General features: G+C 39.4%; 1 protein-coding gene across 1 annotated transcript in view; it reads right to left on the bottom strand.

Moving 5' to 3' along the window:
- The window catches only part of LOC126234966 (ferredoxin-2, mitochondrial), a 92,906-nt gene extending 65,515 nt beyond the window's left edge, over window positions 1-27,391 (bottom strand). Inside the window, exons 1-5 of the mRNA XM_049943704.1 lie at window positions 27,325-27,391; window positions 27,079-27,205; window positions 19,440-19,506; window positions 19,232-19,345; window positions 4,796-5,108 (exon numbers count right to left, since the gene is read on the bottom strand). Coding sequence (XP_049799661.1) covers window positions 4,796-5,108; window positions 19,232-19,345; window positions 19,440-19,506; window positions 27,079-27,205; window positions 27,325-27,391 — 688 coding nt within the window. The remainder of the gene's footprint in view (window positions 1-4,795; window positions 5,109-19,231; window positions 19,346-19,439; window positions 19,507-27,078; window positions 27,206-27,324) is intronic.
- Window positions 27,392-27,834: the final 443 nt, after the last annotated feature.

Genomic DNA, 27,834 nt, shown 5'->3' with positions numbered 1-27,834 from the left:
AACATAGGTAATTTCTTTGATATGTTTTTTATAGAATTCAAACATTTCTTTAAGTGTTATGATATGATTGTCATCAGTTCACTGCAGACATGCTTTTGTGACAGCTCGCTTCGTTGTACCCCCAACACCATCACAAGCATTCTTCCCATGGCATGAAGCGAAAAAGTGCCATTCTACATCAAACCCAAAATCTTCTTTGTGAAAGATGTTAATAATTTTTTGTTTTGTTTTTATATTGACTTGCTACCCCATCTGAAAAGTAAATCAGTTTTTTTATGGAATGGTGTTGTTTAATGTAGTTTGTTAATTTTAGTTGCAAAATGTGCACTGCTGTAGTGCTGTGTTCAAGGTAGTCACTTACGACACAAAATCTGTGGCTCATTAGTTTATCTTCATCTTTATAATAGAATATAAATGGATGAACTGTGGCCTGTTTGTTTACCCAGTGGTGCCCTGGTACTTCCTCTTTAACAACAAAGGAATAATTTTCCGAAAAGTCAGCAAGAACTAAGCATTCATCAGCTGCCAAGGTTTGCTTTTTGTCTTTCAAAAATTTACTTTGAGTTTTTGCAATAAAATGATGCATTTTCAGATTTTAAAGGTTAGCCACCAACACTTCAAAAAACTCTTCTCTTGATTTTATGACTGTCACCACTTCAGTTCTGTCTTGGGGTCACCCAATGTTTGTATTTTATATTGTCAAGCATCAAATCGTCTTCTTAGGATTCTTCAAACATGTCAAGTAAGTGTTCTTTGCCTGGAGAATCTTCACATTTTCCCTTGATCATACAATTGTAACTGTCGATATTGCATATCATAACTTCCAAAAGGTCTTTATAGATTGGCCCAATCTGTCATCAACGTTCTGATGATACAAACAAACACAAACATTATGGGTGCCAGATGACCCTGCAACAATACACCATTTTGGTCTCAACTCGCAAAGCCTTGATCTTCCAATTTTAATGTCAGGAATTTTTTTTTTAATTCAGTGAATATTTCATTTACATTACACATTATTAACCTTTTTTGTCTTTGACTCTTAGAACCATTTTCTTTCACAGAAACACAGTTTTTTTTGCCAGACATCAAACGGCTGTTATTGTCATCGTCATAATACTTAATAACTTTATTGATTGTGTTTTCAGCTACCAAATTAGATGCACTTTTCTTTTGTAATGCTAGTAAAATTCCCTGTTATTTTACTAATTGCCTTGTTAACTTAACAAGATGTTCTGACACATTAAATTAATCATTAACTTTTGCTCAACTCCAAGAATTCAGCAGTAAACTGATAATCTTAATTTTATCCACTTTGTTAGAAGTACTGAAATTAAGTGTTTAGTTTTTCTATCAAATCATCATATTCAGTTGGTGAAGTTTTAGAACTTCCATCTGTTTTAGTACAAATTGTATTTTGAAATGAAACTTCCAAATTCTTTTTGACTGTAGCTGCCACTTTCTCAATTTTTGTGTTCAAGGCACTTGTTCTTTTATCTTGACTTAGTTTTCTAATTTTACTAGCAGGCGACATACCCAGGATTTCACAAGCTGTATCTACTTTTTTAATGGTTGCTGATAAGTCACAAAATTCTGTATCTGAGGTTTCACTATACTTTCTCTTGCGAGTTACAAATATCTTAGAATAACATGTTGGACACAATGATTTTCCTGGTACGAGATTGAAGAAAGGGTTTTTATTTTTAGAATAATGATCAAATGTTATTTCTTGCAGACGTTTTGTTATATGTTTCTTATGTTTCTCAAAAGGGTCCATGGAAGACTGACCAAAAAGGTGATGAAATTTTTTTAAGTATTTCATTTCATAGTACTTGCATGTTGATTTGACCTCTGGGCCGACTCTTAAGTAAAACAACACTTTTTCTTCTTCACTGTAATCTTGGATTAAAGTAACGTCTTTAGGATACACTTCATACACACTTTTATGACACGCTTTATTAAAAACATCAACAGAACACAGACATCATTTTTCAACTGCACACTTCAAGAGCTTCTAGCTAAATAAGTGTGAGTAGACAATTGTTGGTGTAAAGGGGAAGACAACAATTAGACTTGCAGATGCAATTGTTAGCCTGCTGAAACAATTATCACAGCACTGTGTCGACATATAATCATTAGCTAGAGTAATTTGGTGTGTTACATTATGCAATTGGTATACTTTATTAGATCAGCCTACCAGATGTCGCAGATGTTAAACATATTTTTGACTCTTGTTTGTAATCTTTTTTCCATAACTTCCAATTGAATCTCAAAGTTGAAATTTATACTGAAGTTTGATATCATAAAGGTCTATTAACTGTGAAAATTTCAGATATTTATCTGGTCCCCCAACAAAAAGATTGTAGGCCACGAAATGGAAAAATTAAAAAAAAAATACATTTTTAAAAATAGGCCTGTTGTATTTTTTAAGTGTAAGCTGCTCACCTTTGATACTCTATAAAAAGTAACTATATTATACAGTGTACTACTAGAAAAAATATTAAAGCTGAGAAATTTATCTTTCTTTGGAAAACTGCTGTTCAAAAATTGTTTTAATTTGTGGCTGATAACTTCGAACTATTAACCATATATTAAAGAATACATTCAATTAAGTGATAATGATGTTAATTTGTAGCCCAGAGGGTGTTGAACTAAATGCATTTCATCTGAAAGGCTTAGGACAATCCACTACTGAATAATTGTAAAAAATGTAGATGCTTGCAAATACGAAAAAACACATGCGGCCTGGAACAAATATAGCCACCATTTCAAAATAATAAACAATAATGTTTTAAAAAAAAAATATTTTTGTGACCACTAAACATTGGGGAATTCACCAAGCAAATATAAAAGTTTTCTGAGATGGTCAAGCAACCCGTGCTGTACCATTTGATATGGATGGATAATGCAGAGCTTGTTCAGTCTCCATTTCTTATCCTTTATGTACAATACATGTAAATAATGGAAAACACAGGGGAGAATGTAACAATATTGTAAAAAGGGTAGTTGCTACTCACCATATAGCAGAGATGCTGAGACACATGAGGCCATGAGGCTCACAGAGTGGCCTCAGCAGCCAGAGACAGCAGTCATGTGTGTGCAATCTGTGTCTGTGCGTGTTGTGTTCTATCTTCAACAAAGGCCTTGTTGGCCAAAAGCTTCATTTTCTCTGAGTCTTTCTGTTGTGCCTATCTGCGACACAGCACTTTCAGGTATTTGGTGAGTAGCAACTATCATTTTTCATCACACTCATTATGTACATAATATGTACCAAATGATGAAAGTGCATTAAATATGGCATGGACATAAAAATTATGCTACACTACAACACTACTCACAACCTTCCTTTGGGTTTCACATCTGATGGCTTCACCAACTCTATCCTACAGTTCTGACACCATAAGCAAGAGGGAGGGAGGGGATATACTTCAACCCTGCAAATTACCTCAATGGGTTATGCAATGTCAAGTGACCAAATTTAGAAAATGCTCACAATTTGACCATCTTCAATTTTTAAAAAAATTTCCAGAATATGCGTAAGATAACTGCATGAACTTCAGCCTAGTTTCAGCTCTGTCTATAACTTTGCGTAGGTGCACGTGCTGTTTGCACACAGGTCACTTATTCAAAACGGGGGGGGGGGGGGGGGGGGGGGGAATCTTGCAGTTTGACATGCTGTTGTTCCTGGCATAACAGAGCCAGGATCCAGAAATCTGCTACCATTGCACAACATTTATTGCAGATCACTGGCACACACATTCTCCTAATGTGCCGAAAAACTGTCATCACACATTTTCCCCATATTTTGACAAGAAATGAGTTACGTGTAAAAAAGACACTGGAAACATTATTCGTCAAATGCACTGTATGTTATTTATCTCGCTAAGAACAAACTCCAGTACCTAATGACTTTCACGACTGGCCATGGACAGTGGTACATACCACCACACCTCTTACTATCCCATCAGTCATATTGCACTGAACATCTCTTAACAAAATATACATGGAACTTTTATACGATGTAGATATGAACTCTAACAAATTTTTAACACAGGTATCAATAGAAATCCTTCGTGTTGGATATATAGCACATCCACCCACCATTTCGCGAGAGATTAATTTTCTGCGACAATAATAGTCTTAGAACAAACGTACTTCGGATGTAGGCTGCGTGCTGTTAAGTATATAAAAGATAATTGTTTTACTGGGCAGTCAAATACCAGAAAAATGTTTTCCATGCCATAGTCCTATCAGAAACTTATTACCCACCGTGGCGTCACATACAATAACACCGGAAAAATTAATCATTCTTCGAGCCATTATTTAATAAACTACGGTCATTCCTGATAAAGCATGGCTTTCATTTTGTACAAGAACTTATAAATATGTGCAACCTGAAATTCTTAAAACATATATCGATGAAATTAAGAATGTAAGAACGTTTTGCGTATTTTCCTCTTGTTTATAGGTCTACTGCAGTTACGTTATTTGAAACTGTCCATTAAAACTTACACGAATCTGTACTGCATGTTACAGCTGGATCAATAAATATACAATAAGACAGTTTGATTTACCCACTAAACAGAGGAAAAAAGTTCTGTTCATACAAACCGGCTCTCCAGTGAACTACACTTGATATTTTACTTTGTCACGTAGCCATCACTCTTGCTGACGCCTTTCGAAGCAATTGATGATTTGATTTTATTTTATTTTTTTAAATTATCCACGTGTCTCAAGAAATGTTGAAGCGGAAATGTTAGCCATAGTCATAATGTTTACATAGACAAAAACTTACTGCTGGTTATATGAAATTTTCTCTTTGATAAACGATCTGGTGTTACAAATTTCCCTGCTCTACGTAGACGGAGTAATGACGAGACCATTAAATTAGCAATACGACATGACATTACGCACAACTCGAATTGTTTGAGGAAATCAACACATACAACAACCAAATCCGACGCCGCCACAGTACTACACCTAACACCACGATTCTGTGAATCAGAGACATTAGACAAAGCAGAACTTCGTATGTGACAACGATTTTGCACTGCATTCAGGCACGTTAGCGCGCAACGATCTATCTGCGCAGATATTTGCGCCAAATGCTGGGCATGCAATAGATAGATGCGAAAATGGGATGTTGACATAACGAAAGTTCCAATCTATAGCTCGCCTGCCATCTGTCGGTGTAGAAAAGAAATTTCAGTGGCAAGTAACTAGATTCTCCCACACTAAACCACAAAGTTTCAATCATTTATTCAGAAATGGAGAAATCCTATTAAGGTCTGTGTTGCGGAAAACAAAAAGCAAGGAAGCCAGAAATAGAAAGACAGCTCATAATGGTCTACATGGTAGTTTTCGCATACAAATTTACTTCACGAGTTATGGGGGGAAACTCGAAGACTACAGTAGCTGAGGATGGATTTCGAAACGCACAAATATCTTCTGACGCTTATAACTCCTAGTATAAGACGGGAAAAACTTGTATGTGGAGAGAAATTTCTCCACATGAGCGGCTGACGGTGACTAGGATTCTTTGCAATAGGAACTACAAGGATCTAGAATTTGTTGCTGCAATTTCTAAACAAGCATAGAGTGAAATCGTGTAGAAAAATCTTGAGCTATTTACACTGTCCTGAAGGGTGATTTCATGAAGTGAAGTAAAGTACTGTGCCTCAATTCTGACAAGTTAAGGATCACGTTTTTACACTTTTAGAGACAATATGTTCTTGGAAGCTACATATGTGGGCAATGAGCTGTAGTTCAGTTTGTTTCTAACAAGGGAACCTCCCCATCGCACCCCCATCAGTTTTAGTTATAAGTTGGCACAGTGGATAGGCCTTGAAAAACTGAACACAGATCAATCGAGAAAACAGGAAGAAGTTGTGTGGAACTATGAAGAAGAAAAAATAAGCAAAATATACACTGAGTAGTCCATGCGCACGATAGGCAACATCAAGGATAATTTGAGCTCAGGAGCGCCGTGGTCCCGCGGTTAGCGTGAGCAGCTGCAGAACGAGAGGTCCTTGGTTCAAGTCTTCCCTCGAGTAAAAAGTTTACATTCTTTATTTTCGCAGTTCCGTTTCAGCCGCGCTCGTGAGTGGCCACTGTTAACTGTTGCGCTGCACTTCCGTGTTTACATCGCTGTACTTGTGCTTCGACGAGTGCCGTCCGCCCGTTAATCTCCGTGTTCGTTCCTATTCCTTGTGATCTGATCGCTCTTTCTGGTGTTGCTGCTTCTAATTAGAATTTCGTTTGTTTAACCGATATTGCTTCGCTGGATTAATCATGGCTACAAACCTCAGGAAGAATACTCTGGTATTTGCTTTTGACAAAGAATCCCGTCCTGTTCAGCCGACATCCCTGGAAATAGATGACTGGATTACACAGGTAATTGGTCTAAATTCTGAAACCGTCCATACCTGGCAACTGGATCAGGAAAAATACTGTGTTTTTGTCAAGTTAATCAGTGCTTCGACTGTTGATAAAGTGTTACGAAAGTGGGGCTATGAAGTAGATTTTGTGGATAGAAATGGTTATAAAAGTAAGGTTTCCATCTATAGAGCGGACATTCATTACAAAACCGTTCGTGTCGTGAATCTTCCCATTGAAATTGAAAATGATAAGATTAAGGAAGCTCTTTCAAACTATCGAGACGTTAAATCAATTGCAAATGAAAGATTGTCGCCTCGCTTTAAACTGCAGTGTTTTAACGGAGTCCGCTGTGTAGAGATGGACGTCAAGACGAATATTCCGTCTCACGTAACTGTTTGTGGGTATAAGGCACAAATTGTTTATGCAGGTCAGGAAGCTACATGTCATATATGTAACGAAACCGGCCACTTCAGACAGGAATGTCCGCGGCGAACTGTTGTTCTTAAAAGTAATTTGATACAGCTTCAAAAACTTACCTTAAATGATCTGTTACCAAAGAATAGCCTGGATCAACTGGTTGAGGATGTTAACGCAGCAAGCCAAGCTGATGTCTCCCTTCACGATAACAGTCAATTTCCCCCGTTAACAACAAAAGAAAACCCTGTTGCCACTACTCGTGAAACTGAAATGCAACCGAAAAAACGACCTCTGGAGATAACTTATAGTTGTTCAGAGGACGGGCTGTCTTGTCCCACTCCCTCACTTAGCAAGCAAAAACAGCGTGATGAGGAGGCAGAGGAACCTGAAGGCAAAAGGCGAATAGAAACAAATGAACAGAAAGATAATACACATACGGTACCAGAAAATGAAGGGGGTGCAAACGGCATTAATTTGCAAGAAACAACTGGTGCAGTAGCTGATTGCAAAGATCAGCAGCTATCTGTTAGTAAACAAATTTAGGGAGAGGTTACAAAACTGCAGTCTCCATTTGTTTCCCTCGTTCAGGAAGTGAGTGAAATTAATAAAGAATGAGGAAGTGATGGCCAAACTGAAATCACGGTCGATACCTCAGGGCAGGCGCCGGAAACCGAAATTGCGAAAGCGTCTGCTGCTGCTCCAGATAAGCCGCGAAGTAAAATGCCTAAGCAACCAAATGAGAATGTAGCTCGTAACCAAGGGAAGGGAAAATCCGGTAGGGGCGACCCAAGCCCAAAGAGTGTTCGGTCCGAAACGGTCCTACACGAATCACTGGAGGAAAAATCAGAAAGTTTACCAGGAAATCAGTCTGCTCGCTGTTCAAGATAAAACATCAGAAGTAGAAAAAAAAAAACGGGACAGTAACTAATAAACTGATGGAAGTGTTACTCTATGTTCAGCCTTCCGAGAAAACTGTTACAGCTTAACTGAACCCTGAACCACAGGAAACTAAATTAGTTCATCAAAACAACTACAGAGTGACAGCACAATGACGCAATACTATTCTGTCACCACTATAAACATAAATTAAATTACGACCGGTTTGAAATTATCGGTCCTCAAGGAATTTTTGTACGAATCCGCGACTGATATTGCCCTGTTACAAGAAGTTCTAATTTCGGATTTGGTAATTCCCTGTTTTGTCAGTTACATAAATGTGTCACCCGAAACAAGTGTTGGAACAGCTATTTTGGTGAGGGAAGGGATTACAGTAAGCGAGGTGGAACGACTGGAATCTGGAAGGGGAATAGGACTAAATATCTATGATGTAACTATCATCAACTTGTACACCCCTTCAGGAAGTTCTCATCGAACTGACAGGGCACGTTTCTTCAAAGATGACCTGATATACTTGTTAAGGAAAACTCCAAGACAGTTATTACTTGGAGGTGATTTTAATTGTGTTTTAAATCGAAAAGATCAGTTACCAAATTTTAATTTCTCAAGTGAACTAAAACAACTAGTTACTGATTTAGAATTAAAGGATATATGGGAAATCAAATACCCCTACATTGTTGAGTTCACTTATGTCACGGCAACATCACGTAGCAGGATTGATAGACCACATATTTCTAAAAATCTTGAAACTTCTGTGACAAAAGTAGAAACCATTCCTACATACTTTTCAGACCATTCAAGTATCTTAGCTTGCATAAATCTAACAAGACAGCTGGTTCGCCAATTCAAGAATCAGTGGAATTTGAACACTTCCTTGTTAGTAAATCATGATTTAGAAGACCTGATTAAAGAAACGTGGGCAATATGCCTGCATGCCTGTAGTAGATATGCCACTGCTATTGACTGGTGGGTTAAAATGGCAAAGCCAAAGTTGAGGAAGGTTGTTATTCAATACAGTGGTCAGAGCGCAATGGAATTGAAATGCACTATAGAATATTACTATTCCGTTTTGAGAGATCTGTATGATCAAGTCTCAGCAGGTTCCTCACTTCGGATAGCAGACATCAAAAAAGTCAAAGCCAAGTTACTTAATATCAAGAGAAGTCAAATGGAAGGGTTGAAAATAAAATCGAAGGCAAATTCGGTGTCAGAAGATGAAACTACTTCCCTATATCAGTTAGTGAAGCATACGAAAAACGAGAGAAGAACTTTTATTGATGAAATTCGAACAAAACATGGCACAATTCTCAGAGGCCAGCAGGGTATCATGGACGAGATTTATCGCTATTATTGCACGCTGTATTCTGTACATCAGAGTAGTGATACTTCCTTGGAAGAATTGCTCGACATCCTAACCCCACAGCTGACAGAAGATGACAACGAAAATTTTCTCGAGGTTGTCAGTGAAGAAGACATGTATGAGACTCTGTGCGCCTCACCACCAAAAAAATCCCCAGGACCGGATCGTCTGCCAGCAGAGTTTTACATCCATTACTGGCCAATAGTAGGTGCGAAAATCACGGACATTGTAAATGAGGTTATTCAGGGTAAAATGATTCCAGCTGAGTTTAAGGAGAGTAAAATTGTTCTGGTGCTAAAAAATAGTGGAAACAAAGATTTAAATAATTTTCGTCCAATTTCACTGCTGAATTCTGATTATAAATTAATAGCTAGAATAGTAAACAAGAGAATTTCATGCCTTGCAAATAAAATTATTAGTCAACATCAGAACTGCACGCAAGGCAGAACCACTTTTCAAAAGCTTGCAGAATTCAGGGATATCATTGCAATAATTTCTGTAACAAATATAAAGTGTGCTTTATTGTTTTTAGATTTTTATAAAGCGTTCGATGCAGTAAGTCATGAATATCTTATACAGACATTGAAGAAAATAGGTTTCAACGATAGGGTCATACAATTGAGTAAGAACATAGCAACTGGAATAAATGCTAAAATAGCGGTGAATTGTCAACAATCCAGGCCGATGCAAATACAACGATGTGTTCTTCAAGGAAGTCCTCTGTCCATGTCGCTCTTCGCCATTTCGCTGGAACCTTTCCTCCGACATGTCCATGCTAGATTAAAAGGCTTAATATTATCAGGAAATAAAACAGTTATAAGATCCTATGCTGACGATATAGGGGTCATTATAAGGAATAATGACGAGGTAACCACGCTAGCAACAGTGACTGATTCGTACTGTAGAGCATCTGGAGCAAATGCAAACGGAAAAAAAGTAAGATGTTAAATCTCAGAGGTTTTGATAATATCAACGTTGAGTGGGCAAAATTAGTCTGACAACATAAAACACTTGGGATCACCCTTACAGCATGCCCTATGAAAATGACGGCTTTAAATTGGAAAGTTGCAGCAGATGAAGTGCAAGGAGCCATTGTAGAGAATTTAACTCGATATATGAACCAAGTTCAAAGAACACAGTATATCAACTCAGGCATCCTTGCTAAAGCTTATTATACTGCCCAGCTGTTTCCAATACCTAGAATGATATCGAGGAGAATAATGTCCAAAATCACAAAATTTTTGTGCAGAGGTGAAGTGTTCAGAGTACCTGTTAAAGTAGCCACTTTAGATCCTAAAAATGGTGGACTAGGATTAACTGATATAACAGATAAAGCCTCTGCACTTTTTATCAAAAGGCAAGTTAATTTAATAAAAGACTTGTGAGAAAGCATAACCAGCCAACTATTCGAGATCATTAAACCTCCAAGCCTGCTTCCCCTGATTGATGTGCAGAATATCAACAGTCGCTTCCAGCATGTGAGGATTTTATATGTTGAGTTTAGTTATGTCAGTGTCGAACTCAGGCTGTCACGACACTTAACAGCGAGAGCCATAATGTGGGAACGAAAGAAGAGCGAAGGAAGGAACAAAATAGAACGACAGTTTCCAAACATTGAGTGGACTGAGATTTGGAAAAACATTAGTTCTAATGTGCTCATGTCTATTATAAAAACATCATGGTACAAGACAGTTAACAACATAGTTAGCACCAATTAAAGACTGCACACAATCGGACTCTGTGAAACAAATTTATGTCAACAATGCCATCTAGTTGACACAATAATTCATAGATATACTTGCAGTGGTCACATGAATAGCTGGAAGTGGATCCGGGAGCAAATAGCTCTGATTACAAAAACATCCACTGACAATATATCGCTGTCAATGATACACAGGCCTGAAGCACGCTATTTCCCAGAAGCAAAAAATAATGCTGTGTACTGGTTGCTGGGAAATTTTGTTAATTACGACCTTAACAAATTAGGATCCGATAGCATCATAGAGTTCAAGGTACACATGCTGTGTGAATTCCACAAAATTAGAAGGTATTCGAATTACAAGAAAAAGTTCGGTAATGTGTTAAAAATTGTATTTGAAAGAATGGGCATTGGTTAATATGAAATAGAAGACTGGGTTGACAGTGATGTATTGTAGTTACCTTAAGGATATTATTTAATATTTTACAGTATATTTATGATGTGTGCTTTTTCTATTTCAGAGAGTAGTTTTTGAAATTTATAAGCTATTGTACAGAACTTACTTGGCATTGAGATTGTGTCTAATAGTGTCAAAACACAAAACATTAAATGTGCATTATTGGCTTGTATTATAAATCTGGAAATAGACAGTTTTTATAGAAATGTCCTTATCGATTGGTTAAAACCATAAGATTCTATCTGATAAATGTAATATTCAATGACTGCCACATTGCCCTGTTCATTTTTGCACTGTGGTGTGTAAGTCAGTTCCGCAGTAAAAGACTGAATATATAGGTCTGATCACTTCAGATACTTAACATTCAATTAATGTCCAGAAAGTGTAGTTGGAAGGCTAGTCAACTTTATTATATATCTGCTTTCTGCCATTCTCAAGTATTTCAGAAATTGTCTAATTTTATTATTAAATTGTTTTATATTTAAAATTATCCCACCAACTTGCTGATATCCATCATAAAGAACTAATTATGCTTCTGTAAAGATTGGAGCTCATGCCATTCAAAGCGCAGATTTTATTTCTTCAGGTTGAAGTTTGAATGTCTTTAAATAACTTTTTTTATGTTTAACTTAATTCTTTCTGGTAATTTGGTCAGTAACACGATCTTCTGTTATCTTTCTTTAACATCAGCGTAATTGAAATGATCAAACCGTTTTGTTTAAATAACTTCATGTATAACATGTGTATATGATTAGTACATGAACTTTTATGTATTTGGAATGTGTAACATTGTTTTTTTAATAAATCTTTTTATAAAAAAAGTGAAAAGTTTACATTCTTTATTTTTGCAGTTATGATCTGTCCATTCGTTCATTGACGTCTCTGTTCACTGTAATAAATTTAGTGTCTGTGTTTTGCGACCGCACCGCAAAACCGTCCGATTAGTAGACGAAAGGACGTGCCTCTCCAATGGGAACTGAAAACATTTGATCGCAAGGTCATAGGTCAACCGATTCCTCCACAGGAAAACACATCTGATATATTCTATACGACACTGGTGACGCTATGTGCATCACATGACAGGGATATGTTGTGGACCCATCTAACTTGTACACTTGACGAATGGGTAAAAAGATTCTTCTACCTTGCCCGATTTAGGTTTTCTTGTGGATGTGATAATCACTCCCAAAAAAGTGATGAAAACATAAGAGCTTGTCACATAAACTGCAACAAATGAATGCAATAGTTTCACAGTTGCACAGTTTTCCTTGTGCGCCGTCAAAACATATGTTTTTAACGTTTTCAAATTTTTCCGTGTGTAGACCGTCAAATCCTGCATATGTCCAAGTAAATCTGAACATGTCTTGGAATTTTGGAGAGCGCAGTTGATTATGTGTGAGTGCCTGAACTTTGATAATTGTCTGAAAATAAAAAATTAAACTTATCACTCGAGGGAAGACTTGAACCAAGGACCGCTCGTTCCGCAGCTGTTCACACTAACCACGGGACCACGGCGCTCCTGAGCTCACACTGTCCTTGATGTTGCCTATCTTGCACATGGACTACTCAGTTTGTATATTTTGATAATTTTTTCATAGTTCTACACAACTACTTTCTGTTTTCTCGATTGATCTGTCTTCAGTTTTTCAAGGGCTATCCAATGTGCCAACTTATAACTAAATCTGAGGGGGTTGCGATGGGGAGGTTCCCTTGTAAGTCGGGATTTTCAGTTCCCTGTCTGAAGTCTACTAGTAACTTTTGCACTAGAATATAAAATTCTATTCTGAACTCTGCACAGGGATTCATAATATATCTCGAAAGTTTTACTCATAGTGCTATGCTAGTGAATTCTACACCTCACCTCTAAATCATTCTATATATGAACAACAAATTACTTGTTCTTAAGGTAGTGGTTCACAACCTCAATGTATCATCTAAATGATGGAACCATATTAACCACCATAGTATGTCAGTTTCATTCCTTTAATGCACTATGCATCCAAATCACATTACTGGCCAATTTCGGCCTTGGATCATTATCAGATGTCTGATATTGGTGGTGTGTGTGTCACATTTGCATGCATGTTGCGTTAAAGGAATAAAACTAGCATCCTACGGTGGTTAAAATGCTTCCATCATTTAAAACACGAATTATACAAGGAAGTCAAAAAAGTGTAAAATAACTATGTCCCTGAAGCCACTGTTCCAGTCTGTTGCATTATCAGCTTCACACAATATCCTGACTGCACCCTTTTTTAGAACAAATAGGGCCCTTTCTTTTCTACAATGTCACAATTCACATTAGATTATGGCGTAGGACAGTATTGAGTGCAAGTATGCTAGAAATCTCCCAGCACCATATCGAATAGATTTCGTTACTTTGCTTAGCTCTTTACGGGAAACAGTCCTCAACGATTTTCTTTTATTTTGTACCGCTTCACTGTTTGCCATAAGGTCAACTGCTCATAATTTCTGTGTTAAAAAATTATAGGCAGCTGCCTTCTTATCCCTATCGCTATATTTCCTGGTTTTACTTTTCCACAAACATGTATGACTCCTATTGCAATAAGTTTAATAATGAACTATCAAGAACACTGATGTGTACCTGCTATTTTAAAATTCACTCTGCAGCACAGAGGACAAACACTTTGAGTGAACCAACAGCTGACTGGAACACATTTTTTGTGATAGATTTGCGGCGATTTCCTGTCCACACACTTCAACGTCTTTGCGCAGACACGATATGAACGTAAAGATTTTTAGCAGTTTTGCTCAAACCTTCAACTCCAACTTCTAGGTTTGCGAACATCTCGTATCTGCACAAAACTCCTGTCCACAAGCAACGATCTGTATGCGCAGATGTGATGTGTGCAAGCATTTGCGCAGACAGATCAGTGTGTGGGAACAGGTTTATAGACTGTCAATCAGGGGAGTGTCTCACCCTAATAAGACGCCCGGCTGCACTGACCTTCGGACCAGAAATTTACTTCACTTGATCATACACAGTGTAGGTTCTGAGGCCATCTTCAGTTCACACAGACGACTCCCGGGGTGGTGAAGACAATTGGCCTCGCCCACGAGGTGCAAGCAGAGCTCGTAATTTCCAGCATTGTTCCCAGTGTTTATTGGGTCCTTTGGTTTGAAGCCAAGTGGAGGGTCTGAACCAAAGGCTTCATCAACTATCTGACCGTCTTGGCAACAGATTTTTAGACCTGTGTTGTCTAATGGAGATTTGTAGGACTCCCCTTGATAGGTTAGGGGAGCACTACACAAAGAAAGCAGCTACTCGGGTAGCAGAGTGGAGTGCACATCAGGGATTTTTAGGCTATACGGTAGTTTCAGGTGCTCTGATTAACACTCGCCAGTTGATGTGCAGAGGGCATTCAGCATAAAGACACTTTGACTGTCAATATTTTATCAGTAAACTGTCAAAGTATTCGTAATAAAGTTCCTAAATTTACTGCCCTCCAGGAAAGTTCTTGTGTTCAAATTATTCTTGGGACCGACACCAGCTGAAACTCTAAATGGAAAGCTCTACGGTATTTAGCGAGTCGTGGAACTTACATCAGAAATACAGATTACAGGCCCCAGAGAGGGGAGTTTTTATTGCAGTTGACAAAAATATTGTCTCTGTTGAGGTTGAAGTTGAGTGTGACAGTGAAGTTATCTGCTCGTGTATAACAGGTGTATGTGAGACCAAGTTAATTGTTGGATGTTTTTACTGCCACCCAATTCCACTGTGATAGTTCAAGAGTCATTCAAAGAAAGCCTAACGGTCAGCAGTGCGCAAATACTCATAGCATGCTGTACTAGTTGTAGGCGACTTTAACCTATATAGTGTAGACTAGGGTGTCTATGGATTCACTGCAGTGGGAACAGACAGAGCGTTTTCTGAAAACTGTCTTGAGCAGCTAGCTAGGCGGTCCACACGCAATATCTTGGACGCTGCAGCTACAAACATGGTGGACCTTATCGACAATTTCACTATAGAAACCGGGATTGGCGAACATGATGTCGTTAAAGCAACTACAGTTACGAAAGTTAATGTCATTCGAGAAGTTTAGGAGAGTGTTTCTGCTAGATAGAGCAGATAAGCAGTTGTTAGCATCTCCCTTAGGCAGTTAACTGAAATCGTTTAGGTCCAGTAAGATGGATGTAGAGGAATTATGGGCAAAGTTGAGCAGATCATAGTGGTCTGGAGAGTTAAGGGCCTAGTAAATGCGCAAACGATTGATCAGACCCACCGTGGTTTAATAACGAAATTCTGAAGATGCCGAGGACGCAGATGCTGTTGCACTCTCGGTACAAAAGAGAACGCACAAATAACGACAAACCAAGGTTAGTAAGGATTTGTGCATTTGTAAAGCATACAACAACTACCATCAAAATGAGATTTTCACTCTGCAGCGGAGTGTGCGCTGATATGAAACTTCCTGGCAGATTAAAACTGTGTGCCAGACCGAGACTCGAACTCGGGACCTTTGCCTTTCGTGGGCAAGTGCTTTAACAACTACCACCGTCACGCCTCAGCAAAATATCTGGCTGAGAAACGGAGAAAATTCTGTTACCATATAAAACATTAACAAGAGCTAAGGCTTTCATTCAGTCCGTTGTTGTCAAATCTGGTGTAGCAGTTGAAGATAGAAAAACGAAAGACAAAGTTTTAATTTTCACATTCAGGAAATCATTCACACAGGAGCATCCGCACAAGCATACCACAGTTTGACCATCGGACAGATTCCCATATGGACAACATAGTAATGAGCAAACCTTGCATAGAGAAACAACTGAAAGATTTGAATGAATGAAAAAAGCGCAGGTGACTCCAGTTTATAACATGGGTAAAAGAACGGAATCACAAAATTACAAGCCATATCCCTAACTTCAGTTTACTGCAGAATCCTTGAACATATTCTCCGTTGTAATATAACAAAGTTTCTTGAAAATGAGAAGCTTATATCCACGAAAACATCACTTTTGCGAAACTCAGCTTCCTCTTTTTCACATGAGATACTGTGAACTATAGATGAAGGGCAACTCGCAGATTCCATATTTCTTAAAAGCATTTGCATGATGCCCCAATGCAGGCTGTTAACGAAGGTACGAGCATATGGAAAAAAAACCAAACAGGCCTTGAAGGCCCAGCAGTACTAGCCAGCAGCCGTGTCATCTTCAGCCAATAGTCGTCATCAGATGCAGATATGGAGGGGCAGAGGTGCTAGTCAAGCCCAACAGTGGTGAACTTTGATTATCTGATGAATGCCGGTGTTACCACTGCGGCAAGGCCTTTGGTAGCAAATGGAATAATTCCACAGATATGTGAGTGGCTCAAGGATTTATTAACTAATAGAAACCAATATGTTGTCCACGACGGCGAGTGTTCATTAGAGACAAGTGTATCATCAGGAGTGCCCCAGGGAAGCGTAATAGAACTGCAGTTTTTCTCTATCTACACAAACGATCTGACGGACAGGGTGGGCAGACATCAGCGGTTGTTTGCCGATGATGCTGTAGAGTACAGTAAGTGTCAAAGTTGAGTGACTGTACTAAGATACGAGGCGATTTAGACAAAATTTCCAGTTGGTGTGATGAATGGCAGCTAGCCTAAATGTGGAAAACTGTAAGTTCGTGCGGATGAGTAGGAAGAACAACTTGTAATGCTCGAATACAATATTACTAGTGTCCTGCTTGACACAGTCAAGTCGTTAAATATCTGGACGTAACTTTGCAAAGCGTTATTGAAGGGAACGATCATGTGAGAACTGTGGCGGGGAAGGCAAATGGTAGACTTCAGTTTACTGGGAGAATTTTAGAAAAGAGTGCTTCACCTGTAAAGGAGACAGCATATATACGATACTGGTGCGACCTATTCTTGAGAACTGCTCTAGTGTTAGAAATCCATACTAGGTCAGATTGAAGGAAGACATCGAAGCAATTCAGAGGCGATCTGCTAGATTTGTTACTGGTAGGTCGGAACAACACGCAAGTGTTACAGAGATGCTTCAGGTTATCAAATGGGAGCCTGTGGAGGGAAGGTGACGTTCTATTCGATAAACACCTTTCAGAAAATTGAGAGGAACTGCATTTGAAAGTGACTATCAAATGATTCCACTGCCATCAACATACATTGCGTGGAAGGAGCACGAAGGTAAGATACGGGAAATCAGGGCTCATATGGAGGCATACGGATAGTCATTTTTCGCTCGCTCTATTTGTGAGCGGAACAGGAAAAGAGATGACTAGTAGTGGCGCAGGGTACCATCCGCCACGCACCTTACGATGGCTTGTGGAGCACGTATGTAGATGTAGATGTAGATACCCACCCAGCTACAAAGAACACCTGGTTACATGTGTTCCACCATTCTGACAGTAACTGTTGATACATGTGCTATGCTTGCCCACTCCCATTTCGCTTACTTATTCTCATTTTGCTTGCTTTTTCTTGTTTTATATTTGCTGCTGGTATTTACTTATTTTTTATGTCGTGTATGCTATGAAAGAGATTAATAAGTCAGCAGGTTAACAATGACAAAGGTTGCAGTAGTTATTCGGAAATGAAGTGGTTTGCATGGAATAGAGTAGTATGGAGAGCTACTTCAAAACAGTTTTCGGACAGAAGATAACAAAAACCGCAACAAAAACGTTATGGTGATGACTGTTACTGTTTAAATAGACTGCTATTCCTTGCCCATTATGTTAGTTTTAAAAAAGAAAAATGAGTCACCATAATGAAATATACCATAAAGGTAGAATACCTAAAATCTTAAACAAGCACTTACAAGAGTTTCTAGGTTTAATCATTTATGATTCTAATGGCCTTGTTTTGTACAGCAGTCAATAGCAGGCACACAACAACCACTGTGTTTCTTTTCCAAAAGGTGACAGACTCAACCCATAAGTGGTCCGCCTATAATAGAAAATTGTTGGCAATGTACGAAGCAATACGATCCTTTAAAGTTGACACTGAGGGCCGATGTTTGAAAGTCTATAAGGAACATCACCCCTTTGCAGATTCTATTCGAAACCCCACAAAAGACTGTTGCCCATGGTGTTTCTGTCATTTGGACTTCATCTCACAATTCGAAACAGATGTCTGGCATCTACATGGTGCAGACAATGTCATTGCTGGTTTCCTTCCATGGATAAACACTCTCTCAATAGATACTGATTTTGACAGACTTGCAATATTGCAGCCAGAGGATGCACATTTACGTGAACGCCTACATGACAACGCAGTGGGATCAGGCATAAAACGCCGTGACACCAAACGCCGTGACGTCCCTGGCAATGTCTCCCAATACTGCCTTCGTCCACTAGTACCACTCACCATGAGATGAGCCATTTTCGATTAATTATATGGACTTTTACACCCTAGAATTCATCCAACAACGAAGCTTGTACAGACCGCTTCATCTGCACAAATGTCAAGAAAGAGTGCAATTCTTGGACGCGAGCATGCACTGCTTGCCAGTGTCCCAAATTAGGATAGCATACACAACCCTGACTCGGCGGCTATTCTGTCCTAAGGGCCATTTTCAGTATATCCACTTAAGATCTTGTTAGGCTCCTCCCTGATTCAAATTGTAATGGTTCTATTGTTTCAGCGATCGACAGAGTAATGCACTGCATTGAGGTTACACCAATTCTGAACATCATCGCCAAAACCACTGCAAAAGCATATGTCAACGTGTGGATTTCCCCTTCGGTTTCCCTGACACATGAACAACAGTCTAAGACAGAAAATTCAAATCAACAGTTTTCACTGAATTCTGTCGTTTATGAGGTATCCAGCACCTTCAAACAACAGCTTACCACCCACAAAATAATCGTCTTGTAGAAAGCTGGTAACAAACAGTAAAAACTGCTCTCTTGTGTCAGAAAGGGGAATAGATGAACGCACGGCTTGGGTGCTTTTACATGTATGTACAACTTATAAAGAAGATCTACATGAATGTCTGGTGGAACTCCTTAAACCCTCACTCTTCCGGCCGACTCCACAGAAAGATCACTATTGAACACAGACAAAAAATTGCCGCCGCTTGTCCACAAAGTTAAGCAATATATTGCACACAAGAAAACACCACCCTGAACGCACATAGATCTCAGAAAATTTTCGTCCATAAAGCTCTACAGGACCCTGGTCAGGTAATACTGCACGATGAGATTGTCCAACCGTTATTATACCCACCCTACTCAGAAACTCATAAAATGATTAGATTGGAACACGGTACCTTTGACGTTTGCTGGACGCCAGGTGTTAGTAGCCCAGCACAAGGCCGCACGTAAGGAGACAGAGTTCTCGTGAAAGATAAGTAATTTAGGTTGTAATTAGTTGTAGTTGAACACTTTTAACTAATTAAATACGTTCTTTAGTGTACTCTTCAAGCTCACCATTAAAAGTTTTTCTTTTATTTGCGTAGTGTTCCAGTAATAACGAAAAGTTCATTTGTTTACTTACTGCTCCTTAGGCCTAATTTTTTGAGTGTGCATACTTAGCGTTATACCGTAATTGTAAGTGCATTTGCTATAGTTTAACTGATTAAATACGTTCATTAGCGTGCTTTTCAAGTTCACCATTAAAGGTTTTTCTTTTATTTGCGTATTGTTCCAGTAATCGCGAAAAGCTCGTTTTCTTAACATTTCGCGGCTTTGCCTTACTTTCCGAGTGTGCATACTTAGCGCTATGCCGCAATCTTAAGTGCATTTGCTATAGATTAACTGATTAAATACGTTCATTCGTGTGCTCTTCAAGCTTGCCATTAAATGTTTTTCTTTTATTTGCGTATTCTTCCAGTAATCGCAAAAAGTTCGCTTTGGTTACACTCGGCTGTTTAGGCCTAATTTTTGAACGTGCATATTTAGCGTTATACCAATCAAGAGGACGTCGTTATCAGGAGAAAGAAAACTGGCGTTCTATGGTTCGGAGCATGGAATGTCAGATCCCTTACTCGGGCAGGTAGGTTACAAAACTTAAAAAGGGAAATGGATAGGTTAAAGTTAGATATAGTGGGAATTAGTGAAGTTCGGTGGCAGGAGGAACAAGACTTTTGGTCAGGTGAATACAGGGTTATAAATACAAAATCAAATAGGGGTAATAAAGGAGTAGGTTTAATAATGAATAAAAAAATAGGAGTGCGAGTAAGCTACTACAAACAGCATAGTGAACGCATTATTGTGTCCAAGATAGACACGAAGCCCATGCCTACTACATTAGTACAAGTTTATATGCCAACTAGCTCTGTAGATTAAGAAATTGATGAAATGTATGATAAGATAACAGAAATTATTCAGGTAGTGAAGGGAGACGAAAATTTAATAGTCATGGGTGAGTGGAATTCAATAGTAGGAAAAGGAAGAGAAGGAAACATAGTAGGTGAATATGGATTGGGGCTAAGAAATGAAAGAGGAAGCTGCCTGGTAGAATACCGCACAGAGCATAACTTGATAATAGCTAACACTTGGTTCAAGAATCATGAAAGAAGTTTGTATACATGGAAGAACCCTGGAGATACTAGAAGGTTTCAGATAGATTACATAATGGTCAGACAGAGATATAGGAACCAGGTTTTAAATTGCAACACATTTCCAGGGGCAGATGTGGACTCTGACCACACTCTACTGGTTATGAACAGTAGATTAAAACTCAAGAAACTGCAAAAAGGTGGGAATTTAAGGAGATGGTACCTGGATAAACTGAAAGAACCAGAGGTTGTACAGAGTTACAGGAAGAGCATAAGGGAACAATTGACAGGAATGGGGGAAAGGAATACAGTAGAAGAAGAATGGGTAGCTTTGAGGGATGAAGTAGTGAAGGCAGCAGAGGATCAAGTAGGTAAAAAGACGAGGGCTAGTAGAAATCCTTGGGTAAAAGAAGAAATATTGAATTTAATTGATGAAAGGAGAAAATATAAAAATGCAGTAAATGAAGCAGGCAAAAAGGAATACAAACGTCTCAAAAATGAGGTAGACATGAAGTGCAAAATGGCTAAGCAGGGATCGCTAGAGGACAAATGTAAGGATGTAGAGGCTTATCTCACTAGGGGTAAGATAGATACTGCCTACAGGAAAATTAAAGAGACATTTGGAGAAAAGAGAACCACTTGTATGAATATCAAGAGCTCAGATGGAAACCCAGTTCTAAGCAAAGAGGGGAAAGCAGAAGGGTGGAAGGAGTATATAGTATAGTATTTGCTACTAGGTTACTTACATACTGTTTTCCAGAATATATTTAGTGTCCTTTTACATCTGTATTTAATATATTATCGTTATCACTTAGTAAATCTCTTAACTAATTTCCAAACTACCGTGGATACTAAGTGTGTGAGCTGCAGTCGGAAAGTTAGTTCAGGGGTTTTATGCAGCTGTTGTGACAGGTGGTTTCATTTTGGAAGTTGTAGCAGTGTGGAAATTGGGGAAGCAAACGAGACTCTTGCATTCTTTTGCAGGGTTTTCTCAAGAGACAGGATTGTAGCTGAACAGGAGGAGAAAATTAGAGCCCTTCAGGCTGATTTGGACAGCGCGAGGGTGGAACTGAAGAGGTTAAAGGGGGAGGAGGGTAAACAGTGTTGGGAAGTGGTAGCTGGGAACAGGGGCCACAGAAAGAGAACAGTGCCTGACAGTTCCCCAACTGGCACAACCAATAGATTTGCCTTGCTATCGCACTTAAATAAGGAAGAGGCTGCAGTAGAAGTAGATGTAGTTAAGATGCAACAGAATTTCACAAGGAAACCAACTGTTTTGAAAAAAGTAGAAAGTAAGAGGAAAGTTCTGTTGTTAGGTAGCAGCTATGGAAGAGGTGTCGGCCAGATTTTGCAGGAAAAATCAGGTGACAGGTACCAGGTCGCAAACTTGCAAACTTTTTCAAACCAAGTCCATGTCTTATTCAGGTGGTAGAGGATATAAGTTCCTTGTGCAAGGTTTCTCAAAGCAGGATCATGTGATGATAGTGGGTGGAATGGGAAACAGTATTGATAGGGATCAGGGCTATAGTATTGAGTGTGACCTGGTGAAAAGAGCCTCTGCAACGACCCATACCAATGTTGGGCTGGTTTCTGCTTTTGTGCAGCATTATCAGCCCCAGTTGAACCGCTCTGACAGTAGTTGGTTCAGTTGCGTAGGGCGGCCGCTTTGTGAGACATTGGATTGGTTCCTGTCAAGGCTATTGATAGGGGGGATTTCACAAGGCATGGCCTACACCTCAATAGGAAAGGGTTGGGTAAACTGTCAGTGCTGTTAGCGAAATCCATAAGGGGGGACACTAGTACTCATGGATGTACCTCTTTTGTAGACTAATATCAGTGTCCAATGAGAAGTTCAGGCAGGCAGGTGCAAGTAAACACAACAGTAAAGTAAATAATAATGTTACCATATTTAACCAAAATATTGGTGGATTAAAAAAGTAAAAAATAATGTTACCATTTTTCACCAAAATATTCTGGGATTGAAGAATAAAGTAGATGAGCTCCTGATTTGTTTAGATGACATTGAATCTGATAATGTAATAGATATACTATGCCTGTCTGAGCATCTCATTTTTTCTGATATGGAAAAGGTAAATATCAGTGGTTATAAACTAGCTGCACATATGAGTAGAGAGAATAAGATGAGAGGAGGAATTGCCATATATGTCAAAAGTTATCACTGTATAAAAAGCTTAGACAAAAAACGTTTTGTCTAGAGCAACATATAGAAGCATGTGCCTGTCAACTTAAACTGAAGGAGGGCTCTTTTATAATTGTAACAGTATATAGGTCCCCTTCAAGAAACTTTCATTTATTCCTGGAAAACTTGAATGCCTTGTTGTACTATCTGTCAGATTATTTGTGGGGACTTCAATGTTGATTCACTGAAATAGTGTAATAGGAAGAATGACCTGGAAGTCTTGCTCGGTTCTTTCAATTTGACATCCGTCATTAATTTTTTACTCAGGTAGCAAAGGACAGCAGCACATTGATAGATAACTCTTTTATAGACCAAGATAAGTTTAAAAACGTAAATTATTGTCCTGTTGAGAGTGGCCTTTCTGATCATGGTGCTCAGATAGTTACAGCATATGACATAGCTCCAATCAATAATTCAAAACTACCCTCCAAAGTTGTGCATTCAATTAATGACTCAACAATTAGAAATTTCAGAGAAAAATCTTCAGCAGTTAGTCTGAGATGAGGTGTACAAGGAACCCAATGCTAATATAAAATATAACTTGCTTCATGATACAGTTGTAAGAGAATTTGAAAACTGTTTCCTTAAGAAAGTAGTTAATTCTAATTATTAAAAAACTATGCAAAAAACCTTGGCTTACTAAAGGAATAAAAATATCTTATAACCACAAAAAGGAACTGTATCTAACAACAAGAAAGAGTAATGACCCAGAAACAGCCAAATATTATAAAAATTACTGTGCTACATTAAAAAAGGTTATTAAAAAGTCCAGAAGCATGTGTATCATGTCTGAGATTACTACCTCTGATAACAAAATAAAAACAATTTGGAATATTATTACAAGGGAGACAGGGCAACCAAGAGTACAGGATGACAGCATTAGCAGCAAAGCGAATAGAAATTTGACAAACAACAAGCCGGAAGTCGAAAATGTGTTGAATAATCATTTTTTATGTGTTGTATAGAAAATATTATACACTCCTGGAAATTGAAATAAGAACACCGTGAATTCATTGTCCCAGGAAGGGGAAACTTTATTGACACATTCCTGGGGTCAGATACATCACATGATCACACTGACAGAACCACAGGCACATAGACACAGGCAACAGAGCATGCACAATGTCGGCACTAGTACAGTGTATATCCACCTTTCGCAGCAATGCAGGCTGCAATTCTCCCATGGAGACGATCGTAGAGATGCTGGATGTTGTCCTGTGGAACGGCTTGCCATGCCATTTCCACCTGGCGCCTCATTTGGACCAGAGTTCGTGCTGGACGTGCAGACCGCGTGAGACGACGCTTCATCCAGTCCCAAACATGCTCAATGGGGGACAGATCCGGAGATCTTGCTGGCCAGGGTAGTTGACTTACACCTTCTAGAGCACGTTGGGTGGCACGGGATACATGCGGACGTGCATTGTCCTGTTGGAACAGCAAGTTCCCTTGCCGGTCTAGGAATGGTAGAACGATGGGTTCGATGACGGTTTGGATGTACCGTGCACTATTCAGTGTCCCCTCGACGATCACCAGTGGTGTACGGCCAGTGTAGGAGATCGCTCCCCACACCATGATGCCGGGTGTTGGCCCTGTGTGCCTCGGTCATATGCAGTCCTGATTGTGGCGCTCACCTGCACGGCGCCAAACACGCATACGACCATCATTGGCACCAAGGCAGAAGCGACTCTCATCGCTGAAGACGACACGTCTCCATTCGTCCCTCCATTCACGCCTGTCGTGACACCACTGGAGGCGGGCTGCACGATGTTGGGGCGTGAGCGGAAGACGGCCTAACGGCGTGCAGGACCGTAGCCCAGCTTCATGGAGACGGTTGCGAATGGTCCTCGCCGATACCCCAGGAGCAACAGTGTCCCTAATTTGCTGGGAAGTGGCGGTGCGGTCCCCTACGGCACTGCGTAGGATCCTACGGTCTTGGCGTGCATCCGTGCGTCGCTGTGGTCCGGTCCCAGGTCGACGGGCACGTGCACCTTCCGCCGACCACTGGCGACAACATCGATGTACTGTGGAGACCTCACGCCCCATGTGTTGAGCAATTAGGCGGTACGTCCACCCGGCCTCCCGCATGCCCACTATACGCCCTCACTCAAAGTCCGTCAACTGCACATACGGTTCACGTCCACGCTGTCGCGGCATGCTACCAGTGTTAAAGACTGCGATGGAGCTCCGTATGCCACGGCAAACTGGCTGCCACTGACGGCGGCGGTGCACAAATGCTGCGCAGCTAGCGCCATTCGACGGCCAACACCGCGGTTCCTGGTGTGTCCGCTGTGCCGTGCGTGTGATCATTGCTTGTACAGCCCTCTCGCAGTGTCCGGAGCAAGTATGGTGGGTCTGACACACCGGTGTCAATGTGTTCTTTTTTCCATTTCCAGGAGTGTATAAATGTTCATTAGAAGAAGCAAGGCAGTTAATGGAAGAGGCCTTACCCACACGATTTGATACAATTGAAATTCCACCCACCTCTCCTTCTGAAATTAGGAAGAAATAAACTCTCTCAAGAATAAAAGCTCACATGGAATTGATGGCATTTCCAGCAGGATAATAAAACATTGTTCCCAAGAGATAAGTGGGATTCTTAGCCACATATGTAATAGCTCTCTGAAGCAGAGCATTTTCTCACATAGACTGAAGTATGCCATTGTTAAACCACTGCATAAAAAAGGGGATACGTCTGATGTCAACAACTACTGCCCAGTCTCTCTTCTGACTGCCTTATCCAAAATTCTTGAAAAAGTTATGTATTGTACAGTAGCTTCATACCTTTGTAAAAATAAAGTTTTAACAAAATGTCAGTTTGATTTCCAGAAAGGTTTTTCAACGGAAAATGCTATATATACTTTCACTAATGAAATATTAAATGCTCTGAGTAACCAGAAATCACCCTTTGGGATTTTTTGTGATCTCTCAATGGCTTTTGTTTGTGTAAATCATGGAATACTTCTAGATAAGCTCAAGTACTATGGTATGAATGGGACAGTGCTCAGATGGTTTAAATCATACCTAACTGGTAGAGTGCAGAAAGTTAAAATAAGCAGTTCACATAATATGCAAAAAAACTGCTTATTTCTCAAACTGGGGAACAATCAAGAATGAGGTGCCACAAGGTGTGGTCTTGGGTCCTCCGCTGTTCTTAATATATATTAGTGGCTTGCCGTTCTATATTCACAAATATGCAAAGCTGGTACTTTTTGCCAATGATACAAGTATAGCTATCACATCCAACAGATAAGAATTAACTGATGAAATTGTAAATGATGTTTTTCAGAAAATCATTAAGTGGGCTCTCATTCAACTTTGACAAAACACGGTATATACAGTTCCACACAGTAAATGGAATGTCACCTTTAATAAATATAGACTTCGATCAGAAATCGGTAGCTAAGGTAGAATATTCAAAATTTCTATGTGTATACATTGATGAGGGGTTGAACTGGAAAAAACACACTGAAGATCTGCAGAAACGTTTTGAGTTCAGCTACTTATGCTATTAGGGTCATTGCAAATTTCGGTGGTTACATCTCAGTAAATTAGCTTACTACACCTATTTTCATTCTCTGCTTTCGTATGGCATCATATTCTGGGGTAACTCATCATTGAGTAAAAGAGTGTTCATTGCACAAAAGTGTGTTATCAGAATAATTGCTGGAGCTCATCCAAGATCATCCTGCAGACACTTATTTAAAGAGCTAGAGATCTTCATTGTAGCCTCACAATATGTATATTCACTTATGAAATTTGTTATTAACAATCCAAACGATTTAAAAAGTAATAGCAGTGTACGTGGTTACAACACTAGGAGAAAGGATGATCTTCACTACTCAAGGTTAAATCTAACTTTGGCTCGGAAGGGGGTAAATTATGCTGCCACAGAAGTCATTGGTCACTTACCTAATAGCATCAAAAGTTTGACAGATAGCCATATAGCATTTAAAAGGAAATTAAAAGAATTTCTTAATGGCAACTCCTTCTACTCATTAGATAAGTTTTTGGATATAGTAAGTGGGTAATTTCCCCACCCCCCACCCAAAAAAATATTAAGTGTCATGTAATATTTTGTGTAATGTAATATCTTTATAGACACCTTTTATTAACCTGGCACGTTCCACATCATTACGAAGTGTCGTATTCATTATCTATGGAACAAGTACTAATCTAATCCTATCTAAACTACTGTTACAGTCAACAGACTTAAACTGGTCTGGACACTGCTTGATGCTACCAGTACTCCTTAAAATATCAGTAATCACACAGACGACATGCTGAACATTAAGCTGGATGATGTCGAAATTATAGTGTGATGGACTTGCATCAGTTCCTATCAAAGGAAATCTCAGTTAAACTAACCGACAATCTTCTCATCACAAAAGGACAACAAGATAAGCTATGAGTCCCTGACAGCGCACCCTCCAGAAACATTCTCCTGATAATTCAGACTTTTGTTGGATAACGACCCAAATATAATCATTTTCACATTTTCAGCAGACAGGTTTCTCACAGTCATGATCACTAGAAATCTCTTTCAGCCCCAGATTCCACCACTAGAGCAAAACACAGACGCCTTGATACAATCACCTCCCATTCTTAGCCTCTAACACTCAGCAACCCCATTCTGTGTGTGAACAGTCAATCACTACACAGGTGGTTGTGCACCTGTATGGAAAGTTGTGGCATAACATCGTCCAACCCCTCCACACACCAGGTACTCTACACTCCCAGGAGGGGGCTGGGGGTCTCTACGGCGATCTGGCAGCAATAATGGTATCCAGCGAGGAAACTCTTTGGGCCAGCACTATGGCTCTGCTGCAGCTACAATCTTTGACTCAGTTCATTACTGACTACTGTTGTGTATGTGTGTAGGCGGATGTGTCTCCATCTTGCAATGAAGTGTAGATTATTGGTATTTGCGGTCTCCATTATTCTACTTGGAGAATCCTCACCTACATT

The sequence above is a fragment of the Schistocerca nitens genome, chromosome 2 (assembly GCF_023898315.1).
Source record: "Schistocerca nitens isolate TAMUIC-IGC-003100 chromosome 2, iqSchNite1.1, whole genome shotgun sequence".
Taxonomy (NCBI): domain Eukaryota; kingdom Metazoa; phylum Arthropoda; class Insecta; order Orthoptera; family Acrididae; genus Schistocerca; species Schistocerca nitens.
This window is presented reverse-complemented; position numbering and strand designations above follow the sequence as displayed.